The sequence below is a fragment of the Typha latifolia genome, chromosome 6, assembly GCF_019914945.1.
Source record: "Typha latifolia isolate L0001 chromosome 6, TyphaL0001v2, whole genome shotgun sequence".
Classification (NCBI taxonomy): domain Eukaryota; kingdom Viridiplantae; phylum Streptophyta; class Magnoliopsida; order Poales; family Typhaceae; genus Typha; species Typha latifolia.
In genome coordinates, this window is record NC_133091.1 from 11,288,315 (window position 1) to 11,302,495 (window position 14,181).

Sequence of the window (14,181 nt, forward strand, 5' to 3'; positions counted from 1 at the left end):
AGTAAAAGGCAAATCATTTTAAGTGTACTGTGTTGCGTATAAGTACTCAGAAGATTCTGGCACTATCATGCCTGCCTTTCTGTAGGTAGGTTCTGCTATTTTGATAATTTTATCTGCAGGAATGCAGATCTTTTCTGTATGTTTATTCTTGCAATTTATTTCTTCATGATTAACAACTTATTTATGATACGGTTACTTATATTTGTTTGAGTTAGAACATTAGAACGTACTATTCTTAGCATTCATGTCATTGCTGAGCTTGTTAAACCTAGATCATGAGTTATTATTTCCATTCAGAGGTGTAAATCTCCAATAATAATATGCTTTGCAGGTTTGAATGATCTTTAGGTTGATAAATTGATCAAAAACCTTGAATCCCCAGATCTATCTATCCCTTCACCTGAGTCTTATGAGGTACAGCTTTTGTTTAATAGAAATGAAAATTCTCTACTAGACCTTCCATCTAACAGAAGATTTTACTAGTCGAATGAAATGGTAACAAAGTGAGAACTCCTCCAAGCATTTAGAATGCCATGGATGGTACCTACCGTCACAAATTTAAATGGAATCACATTATAATTGATCTTTGTCATATGATAATTCTTTTTAAATAAGTACTCTCTATGGAGTCACTAATGGATAATAGAAAAGCAAGAAAATTGAAATAGTATGTAGTTACTCACCAAACACAGTGTCTTAGCTTTTGTGAATTTTTTTATATGTTTTCTTTATTGTTTAGGAAATATAAGATCGCTTAATTATTGTTGAGACACTTTTTTTTGCAATAGATTTAGTATTGATTCTTTATGCCAAAATATCTAGCAAATAGAAACTGGTTGTGAAAAATATGGGTCTCTATTCTTGATGGGCTGACGAGATAATCCAGTACACTGTAGCTATTAAGCAAGCCCGACGGGTTACAGTAAAAATATTTCTTTCTTGATAGCTGAATGGATTATCTGAATACATTTCTTTGAGGTCATCTTTCTCTTTCGTCTCCACAATGACCGCTCTCTTCACTTTCAAAACCCTATCACCTCTTCCTCTCTCGCCCCACCTCCCAAATCCTAACCCTAATCCTAACCCTAACCCTAACCCTCCCCATCCAAGAACCAGTAGTAGTAGCCACCGCCGTCGGCGCACATTAATCGTAACATGCTCGGTGGAGGTGGAGCGAGGCGTTGCGTTCGACACCGGCGACTCCTTCTTCCGCCGGGAGAGCGCGGCAGGCCGAGACCTCGGAGTTCTCGCAGCCGCAGTCCACCGCCACCGCCGCCCCTCCTCGTCGGGCCTCCGCGTTCTCGACGCCATGTGCGGCTGCGGCGTCCGCTCCCTCCGGTACCTGTCGCATGGCGTCGCGGACTTCGTCTGGGCGAACGACGCCTTCGAGGGAAACAACTCCCTCATCCTCGCCAACCTCTCTGGAGAGCCACGTTTCGATGCGTCGGGAGAGAGGAGGTGGGTTGTTACTCATCTTGACGCGAATAGGGTTCTCGCTGAGTGCTATCTCCGTAGGAATTTCTTTGATTTGGTGGATGTGGACTCGTTCGGGAGCGATTCCGTGTTCTTGAGATCAGCGATCACGGCGGCTAAGATTGGAGGATTGCTTTATGTTACGTCGACGGATGGGAGATCATCAGGAGGGCATCGGCCTACCTGGTGAGCGTGAAGTTTTATTTGGTCACATTATTTGCTATATTTGGATTAAATGCATTTCTTGCTTTAGTCTGTTGATGAAATAGGGAGGTATCATGTATTTATTCTCAAATCTTAAAACCAGCGGAAAATGCAAATGGGTTATGTTCTTGACTTCTAAGTACAAGATAAACTTGAATTATAACCTAACTGGGCTTGATTTGAATTGCTGTTCCATTTTATGGCATGTTTGACTGTGGGAAAACATTGTTGATCGTTTGAAGTAGTTCATCATATCAAGAGCAGAAAAAGGAAAATAGAAATGGAGCTACATGCTCTTGGGAATGATAGATTATTTCCTTCTCATTCTTCTGTTATTTTCTTTGTTAAGCATGTGTGTCTTTAGGGTTATTTGGTGTGTATCTGGAGCTTGGGGTTGGGGGGTTAGTTCTGATGATATTACATCAATTCAGTTTTGGTCTTTAATCTTCTCAATGGAAAGGTTGGTGCAATAGAGACAACTAGTAGGAAACTGCTGAGCAGCACCTCTTCCAAATGTTGTTAAGTTCATCACGTCCTTAGCCTTTTTATTTGTATCGTTTTTGTGCATCTCCTTTATGTGCTTGAAAATATACTGACTTTGTGTACCACAGATGGGTTGCTAATTTAGTAAGTGTGTTTCTATCATCGTGTATGTAACTTCTTCTTCCCTTCTAGTTCTTTAGCTTCATATGGAGCATATGTTCGACCAATGCCATATTCGAATGAGGTTGGTTTGCGAATGCTTATAGGTGGTGTCTTGCGGGAAGCAGCTGCTTTAGGTTTTCACATATCACCACTTTTCTCATACTACTCATATCATGGACCTATATTCAGAGTGATGCTACAGGTGGATTACGGAAAGAATCATGATGTCAGGTGATACCTCATAAGCTTGTTGTTTATTGTCATAATCAATTATACCAACATAACATCATATTTCTTTCTGATCTTTTGCAGCCGTTATGGCTTCATAAGCTATTGCAGCATATGTGGACACTCTCAAACTTATTCCTGGGATGAACTCGGGCAGGTTTCCTGCCCTTGTAGAAACGGAGAGGTATATATGCATATACTTTTATGAATAATTACATCTCGGCCTTTTAAACTATTGTCCATTTTATCATAGACTTCTTTGACTAAAAGAAAACTTCCGTTCTCTGTTAGGTTTTTTCGTTAAAAAATTTCATATGTGTTAGGCGATCAATTTTAGGCTCTTTAGAGACCATTTGACTCTTATTTTAAAGGAAAGTTGAGAGTAAGATGATCTTTTAATGTTTTTCTTTTAACACCATCAGGAGGGTGAGAGGCTTTTCATAGTTCTAAAGATGAGACAGGGCACGTGGAAATAGACAACAGATCAGAGGCCATAATGTGATAATCCCTAAGTAGTTTATCAGAATTATCAGTATATTTGATCAACTTGAATTGTTGGATGTGACATGAAATCATTAAACTGTGTGATTGTCTCTGTTAGCGCTGGTATCTACTGGCAATTTCATTCCTTCTCTATTTGCAGATGTTCGTTTAAATCCCTCTTCATAAATTCTGAACTCCATTCTATCCCAGCCAAAAGCAGCACACTTTCTTTTATGTTAGATTTCTTGTACTCACTTTTAACCACACCTTAGCTCGTAGTGTCATGCAGGGCCTAGATGTTGTAAAGAGGTTGCTGATTATGTTTGTACAAGGGACTATTTTCTTTTCCCTCTGTAAAGACTTCCACAACTTAGTGCAATCAAATAGTCAACATTCTTGACATCAAATCTCCTATTGTTGAGAATTCTATATTGAGAAGAACTTATTCCTCTTCCTTGTTAATTGTAGAGAATCAAATTGCAGAAGTGTTTGAATTATAAAGTGTAAATTTGAAAAATCTATCATGGGGATTGATTACTTTATTTTGTACTCTTCAACAGAATGTGGTTGTAACTGTATCACCTCTGCAATTTATTAAGTTTGCAGAACCGTGTGTCATAATAAACATAAATAAAGCATTTGAAGTAAAATTTTATTCAACAGAATTAAACATTCGAAAGAATCATGTGTCAATTTTTTTATTAAACAGAATTAAACATTTGAAGTAACTATAGGTTCAAATCCTCAGATTGTCAGTTGATTTAGCATAGATAACCTTCAATTCCTGATTATTGTTTCATGTAGGTTTCTAGCTCTGTAAGTGTCTCAGGTCCTCTCTGGATTGGTCCTCTTCATGATCCTGCATTTGTAGCTGAAATGCTACAGTTAGCTGAGGAATGGGGATGGGCACACACTGACAGGAAAGATGTTGATTTAATGAAGCTTCTAAATCGAATGATCGATGAAAGTGACCCTCAATTGCCTCCTGGATACATCAAAATTGACGAGGTCCTACTAAGCATCACTTTTGTTTTGCCCTTTCCATTGATTTTTTTAACCTCCATGCTCTTCTATCAATATATGTTATATTCCTATTTGCAGATTGCTAGCAGAGCAAAACTGAATTCTCCAGCCATCAGCATCATTATTGATACCTTGCAAAAGGTAATCATCCTCTCCATCTAGATTCACCTTTTTAATGCATTGCAGAGTGTTTTTCACTGCCCGTACATTTAAATAATCAGTAAGAGATGGCAAGGTATGATTCTGTCATGCAAAGCTATCCCATACATGCATCCATTTAGATTGAATTTTACAATGAGTCCTCTGTATCAATTTACCTAGTTGCCAATGAAAAGAAATAACCATGCGGAATTGTTTGTAGGAAGGGTATGCTGCTTGCAGGTCCCATATTGAATCCAATGCTATCAAGACAAATTGCCCGATGGCTACCTGCATTCAGATTGCTTTGAGATATGGACATTGGAGATGACTATTCAGGAACTTGGAAGGCGGGACCATCAAAAGTAGATGGGATTGTGGAGTTGTGCCGTACAGAACTGAAAGCTCACTCTAGGCGCGGCTTCTGCATAAGGTAACCCACCCCTCCCTCTATCCTATCCTATCCTTCGTAGACAATTGAAGCGCTTAGCCAAAAAAAGCAGATTTGAATCTAGCACACATGAGCAGTCCTTATACTATAGTCCTTATAATATAGATGGTGTGGGGTTCGTAATTGGTTGCTATGCATGCAGCTCTTCAAGAACGACCAAACTTAGATTCGGGATGTCTCCATTTATAGAAAGAAATGTGAAGGCCGCCAACTTCCACTCAAAGCTATTATTTTAGTTTCCCCAGAATTTATATTTTTCTTGGATGCATTAAACTATTAAATTAAGAACAAATATTATATATTTTGGTAAATGTTATCAATTATTATTATTATTATTATATGTGGTTAAAAATGCATTACTTCCAAAAAGGCACACACATACTTTTAGGTTCCCTTTTAGAACAATGCCAATTCTAAAAGAAATATTTAATTTTTAATAGTAAAAAGGGAGATATAATTTCAACTTTAATATATAAAGTTGATATTAAAGTAATAAAAAATAGTAAAAATATCCTTAATAAGCTTTGTTTGATTTGAGTTCAGAGGGATCCTTCAACTTGGTCAAAACCCGTAGCCAACCCCTAGCCAACCCCTAGCCAAGTTAATAACAACTTGTATCTTTTTTAACTAAGTTCACTCTAACAAATAAAAAATAAAATAAAATAAAATTTCTAATATAAATTCCAATTGATTTAAATATAACTGTTGATATAACTTAAATTTATTAATTTTATGTCTTAACGTTTTTCCTCCTCTTTCCCTCTCTTTAAAAACGTACATGCTTTTTTTGAAAGAGTTCGTCGCGCACAAAAGTTTAAAAAAAAACTTTTGGAAAAATTAGCCGTACGCACTAGTGGAAAAGTTAAAAATTTATTATTTAATGTAATTTACTAATAGGTTTTATATGGGTCTAAAATGACCTACATTTGTAATTGTATTTGTATGATATGCACTCATATTTTCTTAAAAATATACATATTTATCAAAGTAATAGTTATACCCCTTTCATTGTCTCGTCCATTTTAAATCTCTCCAAAAAAGTTTTAAAATGGTTGCAACCTTACGAGTTTTTAAAACTATAATTACTCACTTTTTAAAAATAATTACATTATGAAGAACTTAAAATATATATAAAAAGGTACTAAAATAATAGTCTTACTACCTTCCAGCAAGCCTTGATTCTTATTGGGAGGGTTAGAAAGGCAATTAAGTCAGATTCCATATTTTGAAGAGTGAAACTAAAGCCTCTGTCTGTGGACTTCAACTGTGGATGATATTAATACACTAACTCATAATTATTAAAATTATAAAATTACTCACCAATAAAGATGCCAATCGAACTGTTGATTGATTGACAAATTAAGGTATCTTAAAATATAGGTGTACTTGATTAAGATAACGATGCGATCCGCTAGAACTTTTGGCATCCAATTCTAAGAGAGCGGTACATTTTATAATCGTGATAACTAATAAAATTATTTACTTTAAAAGAGAAAGAAAGAAAGAAAGAAAGAGGGAATAGTGATCCAGACAGAAGAGGATCCCATGCAAAATTAGAGGAATTTGAGATAAGCACACAAACCCCTCAATTATTTCTGAGCGACACGTGGAGTCTGCTTGTCGCCTTTCATTAGTAGTGACTCGTGCAGGCTGTCAGGCTGGTCGGTTCGAGAACAGCCGGAATCTGTCAAAGACGTACACCACTTGGCATAGAAAATGGCATAGGAAAGGTGAAAAGGAAGCAGTAGAAGAACAAATTATAAGAAAACAGAGATGGGGGCTGAAACTTCTACGGGCTTCGTTATTAGATACAGTAAAACAAGCAAAGCATCCATCCGTGCTCGGAAAGGTCTCATTATTTATTAGATACAGAAAGTTCCCTTACAAAACTACATGAAGAGAGACAACTCACATTAGATGGCACGTCACGCAGTCTCATTCGCGTACACTTCGCCGGCGTATTTCCAATTCATAACCTTCCATATGTTCTTCAGGTAGTCTGGTTTTACATTCTTGTACTACAGAAACCAGGAATTCAATAGCAATTAAAAAGAAAAGGGAAAAAAAGAACTAAGAGAGCATGTAGAAGATAATTCAAAGAACATATTTTAAATTTGCAACGAGAACATTAAGATAAGTGCAACTACGTTTCATTAAGTGAATTGGCTCAGAATTTACCAATCTTCCAGTTGCACATAGACAGTTCTATATAGAATATAAGCAAAGGAAAAGCATCATATATCGAAAGATAAGTCTAACATCAATTTCTTCTACAAAAATTGTTCTATGATTGTTGCTCCATTTGAACTACAAAATCCAGTACTGACTGTTGGGTTCCCTATGTTAAGCCAAGTGCGTCCAGTACTGATTTATCATCCAATAATTTGAACTAAACAAGTGAATAATTCTTTTGTGGAGAGAGAAATAGAAATGATAAACCCAACTCACAGAATAAACATAGATGAAGTTTCAACTTTCAAATGGCAACATAATTTACCTGAAGGTAGTATGCGTGCTCCCATACATCTATACCGAGCAAAGGAACCAAGTTTGCACCTTTCGTCACTAGAGGATCCTGGGGGAAGTAGTAGCCAGACATCTCATGTATTTGATTACAGCTTGTTGTCAAGTACAAAATATATGGATGTATGTGCATTCAATGTTGCACAGGCACAGAGTTCGAGTGACTAGAAAGACAACTACTAGAGAAATAATGCACATATACTTTATTGGAGTTCAAGTTCAAAACCAATAAGGGTACTGCATGGGTTCAAATCATGTTATGCCATCTATAACCCATATCCTAAAAATTAAAACCTCTACAATTTAAGTTAATGGGGGCATATTAAAATATCTCTAGCACAGGGGAGTAAAAAAGAATGTTCAAATATAAAATATAAAAGATACTATAAAAGCTAGTTAACAAGTATAAAATGAATGGATAGCATAAATAAAATAGTGACAAGAAATAATAAATTGTTCACATTTAGAATACAATAAACAAATAATGAATTGGTTTGAAAAGAAATCTTGTTCAAATAAATATATCAAGTACCTGATTAGCAGTAGTTTCAACTTTCAGTTTCTTCATCTCCTTATCAAAAGCTAACCACTGTTCCAAGCGTAGGAAAGCATTCGTGAGACATGCACTAAGATGAAGATTAGATATAAATTTGTAACCAGAAGGGCATTGTAGTTGGCCTGACAAACTCACCACCCATCCAGATCCTTGAAGAGCAGCACCTTCTGCATTCATTTTCTGGATAAGAACCTCCAATGAACCAAAATCCTCATCGATTGCCCAACCTAGTGCAGCATGTGGTGGCTCACCCCCACCCTCCTGTAAAATTAGGCTCGCTCTGGTAGATTATTTCATAATTGCCTGCCCAAAATGATGATAATCCAACAAAATAAGGAAATTGCAAAAGTATTAGGTGAAGCTTACACTGATGGGGCTGAGATTTTTCCAGAAGATTGAGTGGTTGACATGTCCTGAGGTAATATATCATGTTAGCTACTTGGCTCAGAGAAAGACCTATCAGACATCAAGAGATGCCCAATTCTGAATCCTTTGAGCAATGCTAAGAACTACAAATGCAATAGGCAGGAACGACCATATCAAATGATCATTTCCTTAAACAACCTCTGATGAAAGCTGCCCGATTGAAATTTTTTGTTAGAACTCCGAATCTCGAAGAACCCCACAAAATTAAGGAGATATCGATCGATTCAACAATCAGCAAAACTCGATGAATTCAATCAAACGACTCCATATACGTTTCTCCTCCAAACTTCGAAATCAAATTACCAAGAAATCAATCGAGGCCATATGATTAATAAACGCACAAACCCTCACCGTTAAACTTGGCAGAACTCGCTTTAATCAAACAAAATTTGGTGATTCTCCAAAATCTTGCAACTCTTACAGGAAAGAAATATCAATCAACAGGCATCCATCAGAAAACTCGAGAAACCCAATAAGACAACTCCATACATGATCATCCAGAAAAATCCCCAATCCAAAATCCAAGATCCAAGAAACCAATAACAACAAGAAAGTTATAAACCCACGAACCTCCACCGTTAAACTTGATGGCGCTCTGGAGTTGCACGACTCTGGGGGTATCCCCCTTGGCCATGGCGGCGTCGAGCTGCTCGAGGGCCTTGTTGTAGTTGGTGATGTAGGTATGGTGGTGCTTCTGGTGGTGGAGCGTCATGATCTCCCCACTAATGACCGGCTCCAGCGCTCCGTAGTCATAGGGAAGATCCGGAAGCGTGAAGGTGACGAGGCCACGGCCATGACGGAGCCCTCGATTGCCGGAGGAAGAAGGTTGACGAAGCCCTAGGACTAGAGTTTGGGTTAGGGTTAGGGTCTTCTTAGAAGAGAGGGTTCGAAAAGCCATGGCCGACCGGGTCGAGAAGAGGAGCGGAATGCTACCCACTTTAGGAACAGCGAAGCCGTCAGTCTTTTATACGGCGGCGGAACAGAGTGTAGCAGATCGTTTGCAGATCCAGTAGCAGAAATTTGCTATCATCCAGGCTTAAGAGCCAATCATCAGCCGCCAAGTAAATAACGTCATTTTCATGCAATATGGGATGTAGTCTGTAGCCAGTAGGTGATTCCGTGCCGTCCATGAAGTCGCTAATTTTGTACATAAACTCGAGATTAACTAGGTTTAAACAAGATTTAGCTCGTAAACTGAGAGGTCCATATAACTTTGGTATATTTATATTTGATAACTTCATTGCTGCATAATATATTGTCCAATAAAAAATCCCTACACCTCAAAGGTATAAAAGCTCAACTTATCAGCAGGCGAAACGCAACTGCTAGAAATATTAGCTAGTGCGAGCGCAAAGACGTAATTATGCAACATAACTTATTAATTTGCATCAGTTCACAATGTGTTCCTTGATGCATAATATTGAACAGAATTTGCTGGCAAGGTAATTCTCTGGAACATATACATGGCTTCTTGATGGAATATGAACAGATATGGATTATATTATCACGTGTATTGATACAGTAAATAATAACCAGGAAGAAGAATACATATACAATACATTCATTTCTTGCATATTAAATGAAGATGCAACGAGGAGCAATTCCCCTTAGGAATGAGATTCTTTACTATCCAGTTGGAGTAATAGCTAAATTGCAATGGGAATACATAATAACGATATGCCTGGCAACTAAGTTGATTTTGTAAAGCAGATAGGGTCATCATCAGAACCCTATAATGATGTGGCACGAAATTATATTTGCACATGATCATGTCAACCAGGATGAATTTCATGCATGTAAGTCTTTGTTCGCCTTCCACGCTGCAGCTTTTGGAGCAACACCATCAATAACTATGTCCGATCCATTTTCGATGTTGATCAGAGGTTGCAACTCACTTTCTTTTACCTGCGATATAAGCATAAAAAGAGAAGCAAACAGATTAGCAAGTAAACATGAGAGGCCTGTCATGAGATTCAGTTTCTTGCACAGATCATCTTTAACTATACATCTTTAGTTCAAAGAATTTGTGTAGTTGAGGAGTATTTTGTTTTAATAGTTTGCATATTGGAGTAATTCAATGTGTTTAAAATAGACACCTTATTCTACATGTGATCAATAATTTCAATTATTTTCCATTTTAATGAAGAAATATATTCTAGGTTATGCAAATTTCTTTGTCATAATAAACAAGAGGTCCTGAATTCAGGTGCAACAAGTATGAGATTTGAAAATACTGTTTGTAGATAGGTTCTTTACAACTAAAACAGTTGGTCGGATTGTTGAATAATAATCTGTAAGTATATATTGTAGAAATAAAACCAAAAGTGATGAATTCTATGAGAAATTTCAGTCAGTGTACCTGTGATATTTGAGCAGATGCTTCACTAGATTTTTGCTGGCTCTCAGATGTGCAGAAATATGAATATGAGACCATCCCAATCAATGCAATTAAAATTCCAAGTATATTTCTCCAGCTAAATGGATCATGAAGTAAAACATAGCCGAACGCCAGTACAAGGCATGTTTTGAGATGACCTAAGACTTGATAAGTGACAGGAGACGTCTTTCCAATTACAAGAAATGTACTGAAGTTAACCGAAACTGATATGAGGCATGACAGCACAATGAAACACTGCAGCCAAGCAATAAAGTTAGAACTTTTAGCCATAAAGCAGGGGAAAAAAAGAGAAATTTCTCATTATTCACTACTCACCAGAACTTGCGGTGTATACTGGAAAGCAAAGACATTTTTGTTTGTTAAGAAGCCATCAAGAAATGGGCCGGTGACAAGTAGGGTTAATGCTTGATAAGGGCATGACTGATAAAGCAGTTGGGTTGAAGATACCTTAAACTTTTTCTGAATAGTGTTTGTCATCTGAGAACTGGTTAAGGATAAATAACTGTACACATACTTCAGATAGATTGATGCATAATAATATCCCTCAAATTTCGAAAACAGGTTTCTACACCTTAATGCAAGAGCACATCTAGTGGAAACTCCTAATGTGAAGACTTGGCATTTCTTCTTTAACTTTGATGATTTAATTGTAAAATTTGCCATCATAATTAAGGATACAATTTGAGCTATGCACGTTGTAACAACTGCAAGCAGAGATAATACAGATCCCAGAACATTGAGTTGCAGGTCTGTCACAGTCGCAACACCAACACCCATAAGGAGCACGCCAAGTGAGAGCTGAATTTTCCTACTGCATTGACAAGTGAAAGAACAATATATCAAATAAATTGACTGAATTTGTATAGAGGAATCAGCATGAACTTGATGTGGGTAATCCCAACAAGGTGGTATTATTACAAGGTATCAGTATGGGAAAAAAGAGAGAGGAAAAACATATACTGCTCCTTGCCGTATATACATGCACCCCCCACCGAATATCTATAATACAGTCAGTGTCAGTTTGCTTTCAGCTAATATGTTACACGGTTATGTTCAGGTCTATCGAGGGACGACATTAGAAAGGTAGCAAGCTATTCTTTATACAATTGACTGTGGATGAAGTCTTATAGTTTGATAAGTAACAGCCCTTCATTTAATTATTTATTTATCATTCAACTCTAGGATTGGAACATCTATTCCTGAAAATTGGTTCTGAGGTAATAGAAAAATTAACATGAAATAAATTGCTTGGAAAATGAAGTTAAGAAGCTCTCAGTCAAAATTGGTTGTTCAAAATAATCAAACCTAAGCAATATCAAGATGAATGGAATACAGACCTGAACTTTTTCAGGAAGAAAAGAGTCTCCAACAGAACAGTGCAAGGAATTATAGCCAGCTTTGTCATCTGAAATAGAAAGTAAATTTAGAAATGACCCAAAGAGGATTATCGTTAAGTTCAAATTCATTAGAATTATACTGCAAGGGTTACAACTAGAAAGAGGCATATAATGGTTGATCTGATGTAAGTCATATAAAATCACAATTATTATGCTACTTATTGTTTTCCAAGAGCATAGGACTAAAGGATGATTCGCAATTGATGTGCTCCCACATTCCAGTGTAAATTATAAAGTAATAAGAAGAAAAGATAAAGCAAGAAGAAGCCAATTACATTGTATCTCCTACTAGAGTAGACTGGCACAAAGTAAAAGTTACACAAATAACTGCATTTGGTCGTGAAATTCTTTGATGCAAAATAGGTAAGATTTATTTAATAGTTGCCAATATGATGAGGAAGAAATAGAAAATAATACATATGAAAAATGGTATGCGGGTATCCAGTACAAGCATAAGAAAAGATGTGCACCTGGTAAAACCCAACCGAGTTAAAACCAAGGCTCAAATTCAATAGACCAATAGAGATACCGTTGAGTATTCCAAAGCTGATAACTGTCCTCGCATCAAATGGCTTGTGTTCAAATAGTTTCATCCATAATGCCACATGAAGAGAGCAGAATGTAACTAGGAGATGCCAGCTTGTCAAAGTAGTGGCTGCAAAGCACAAATTGGAGAAGAAGAATCATTATCTCAACATTTATCAGCTTGCTAAATGATTAATATACTAAATTTGTATAGAGAAATGCAACTTCTATGTAAATGCGGTGCAGAATGTGGAAAAATGATATGGGTATGAGACAATGAAACACTTTTAATTATGGTAAGAAAATCCATAAGTTCCTGTGGATGATATTTTTGTCATTTTATTAAAAGAAAGGGAATCACGTGTACATATCATCAGGACAGATATTTTGATATTTTCATGACTGAAGTTTAGTGCAAAAGTCAAAATTACACATCGAGCTAGAGTTCTTAACCTCATTTGCTAGGATTTTTTTTTACTGAAGTGATGTTATTGATATACTGTATGAACATCATTCAGTGCCACTAATATTTTTTTTATCTTAAATTGGTGGTGAATTGGTATTAAAAGAGTATATATAGTTGCCAGAAAAGCATCCCTCATCAGAATCAGAATCTTCTTGGGGCTCATGCCTATTTTTAGTTCTTGCTGCCTAACATAGATGTATCAGCACAAAAGGTTCTCTTTGAAAGGTCCACAGACCACAAAACGACTATTCAGCTGAAATTAAACATAAGAGTTAGAAGAATAGAACTATAGAAAATAAACTAGAAATAAGCAAAGTTAACTAGTTAGAGATATCTCTCATTGGCTACATGCTTCAGGACAAATAGCCAAGAACAAAGATTGGCTAAACCATACCACTTTATCATCAAGTTACGACCAATTTGATGTCTTACCCAAACAAATAGCATTACTCTAAACCCCTATTATAACAAAAACAGAAAAAATGTGTGGAATTCAAGAAAAGAAATGATCAGATCTCTCACCAAATGTGAATCCCAGCGAGCTAATGAGCGCTTTATTGCAGATAACGATCGAAACTGACGACACCACCGACAAGCTTAGCGCCCCAACCGTCCCCAACTGGAACCTCTCCCCTTCGCCCATCTCCACTCCAATCCGATCTCCTCCTCACTTCCACTCACCTCATCCCAAAATCAAATCGAAGTACAAACGCGAGTCCAGCAAGAAATCAAAAGAATGGTGCACTTTGATCAAAATTAACAAAAATTCTCAAAAAAAAGAAGAAAAAAGAATTGAATCTTGGATCCGAGCGGGGGTGCAGAGAGGAAGTGGAAGGGTTTTTGTCTGAGTGCGAGTGGAGTGAGGAATTGGTCGTACAATTATATGGTTTTGACGGTGATTTTAATTAATTAGAATGACAGCTAAAAAGATAATTTGGGGATATTTTAGATAGTAATAAATGAAATATTAAAAGGTTACGTAATTTTGGGAGAAAGCTATTTAGGTACCTAATTAGTTATTAGGGGACAGATTAAAGTAATGGGCCCCAGTTCTTTATGTGCAATGGGCAGCATCGGCAGGTGCATAAGGGGTATTTATTTATAAATTATAACTCTTTTAAATAATTTTAAAATTAAATAATTAAAATTATCCTTAAAGCCCTTTCTTAATCTCGACTTACAGAATAATATTTTAAAAAAAAAAGAGGGCTAAATAACCACTTTAGAATCATTTACTAGTATTTT

The 14,181-nt window shown here is 36.6% G+C and overlaps 3 protein-coding genes across 5 annotated transcripts; 1 reads left to right on the top strand and 2 right to left on the bottom strand.

Moving 5' to 3' along the window:
* Positions 1-954: 954 nt before the first annotated feature.
* Positions 955-5,302, top strand: LOC140790196 (uncharacterized). Of its 2 annotated transcripts, XR_012109329.1 has the most exons (7): positions 955-1,659; positions 2,353-2,553; positions 2,635-2,734; positions 3,838-4,041; positions 4,135-4,197; positions 4,418-4,627; positions 4,788-4,983. XR_012109329.1 is itself a non-coding variant. In XM_073140163.1 (6 exons), exons 1-6 carry the CDS (start codon positions 1,004-1,006, stop codon positions 4,523-4,525), a joined length of 1,332 nt encoding a protein of 443 aa, XP_072996264.1. In that variant the 5' UTR covers positions 955-1,003; the 3' UTR covers positions 4,526-5,302. The 2 variants fall into 2 exon arrangements, 1 of the variants encoding a protein (XP_072996264.1); XM_073140163.1 differs by having other exon boundaries at positions 4,418-5,302.
* A 1,117-nt stretch (positions 5,303-6,419) lies between these two features.
* Positions 6,420-9,153, bottom strand: LOC140790206 (superoxide dismutase [Mn], mitochondrial-like). 2 transcript variants are annotated; one of them, XM_073140174.1, is made up of 6 exons: positions 8,721-9,153; positions 8,091-8,137; positions 7,860-7,985; positions 7,701-7,757; positions 7,143-7,220; positions 6,420-6,663 (listed from the first exon to the last, which is right to left on the bottom strand). In XM_073140174.1, exons 1-6 carry the CDS (start codon positions 9,046-9,048, stop codon positions 6,571-6,573), a joined length of 729 nt encoding a protein of 242 aa, XP_072996275.1. In that variant the 5' UTR covers positions 9,049-9,153; the 3' UTR covers positions 6,420-6,570. The 2 variants fall into 2 exon arrangements, with proteins under 2 accessions (XP_072996275.1, XP_072996276.1); XM_073140175.1 differs by lacking the exon at positions 7,143-7,220 and having other exon boundaries at positions 8,721-9,104.
* A 465-nt stretch (positions 9,154-9,618) lies between these two features.
* Positions 9,619-13,964, bottom strand: LOC140791311 (UDP-xylose transporter 3-like). Its single transcript, XM_073141823.1, has 7 exons — positions 13,459-13,964; positions 12,416-12,600; positions 11,886-11,953; positions 11,227-11,359; positions 10,864-11,025; positions 10,510-10,782; positions 9,619-10,055 (listed from the first exon to the last, which is right to left on the bottom strand). The coding sequence occupies exons 1-7, from the start codon at positions 13,577-13,579 to the stop codon at positions 9,939-9,941; spliced, it is 1,059 nt and encodes a 352-aa protein (XP_072997924.1). The 5' UTR covers positions 13,580-13,964; the 3' UTR covers positions 9,619-9,938.
* Between the last annotated feature and the right edge of the window lie 217 nt (positions 13,965-14,181).

Coding starts and splice junctions, on each gene's coding strand:
- LOC140790196 (XM_073140163.1), top strand. CDS start 1,004: ATGACCGCTCTCTTCACTTTCAAAACCCTATCACCTCTTCCTCTCTCG. Junction 2,554..2,634: donor GGAAAGAATCATGATGTCAG/GTGATACCTCAT, acceptor GATCTTTTGCAG/CCGTTATGGCTTCATAAGCT. Junction 4,198..4,417: donor TTATTGATACCTTGCAAAAG/GTAATCATCCTC, acceptor AATTGTTTGTAG/GAAGGGTATGCTGCTTGCAG.
- LOC140790206 (XM_073140174.1), bottom strand. CDS start 9,048: ATGGCTTTTCGAACCCTCTCTTCTAAGAAGACCCTAACCCTAACCCAA. Junction 8,138..8,720: donor CATCAAGTTTAACGGTGGAG/GTTCGTGGGTTT, acceptor ATATTACCTCAG/GACATGTCAACCACTCAATC. Junction 7,758..7,859: donor TTCAAGGATCTGGATGGGTG/GTGAGTTTGTCA, acceptor CGCTTGGAACAG/TGGTTAGCTTTTGATAAGGA.
- LOC140791311 (XM_073141823.1), bottom strand. CDS start 13,579: ATGGGCGAAGGGGAGAGGTTCCAGTTGGGGACGGTTGGGGCGCTAAGC. Junction 11,954..12,415: donor ACTCGGTTGGGTTTTACCAG/GTGCACATCTTT, acceptor TTTCTATTTCAG/ATGACAAAGCTGGCTATAAT. Junction 10,056..10,509: donor CATCTGCTCAAATATCACAG/GTACACTGACTG, acceptor CTTATATCGCAG/GTAAAAGAAAGTGAGTTGCA.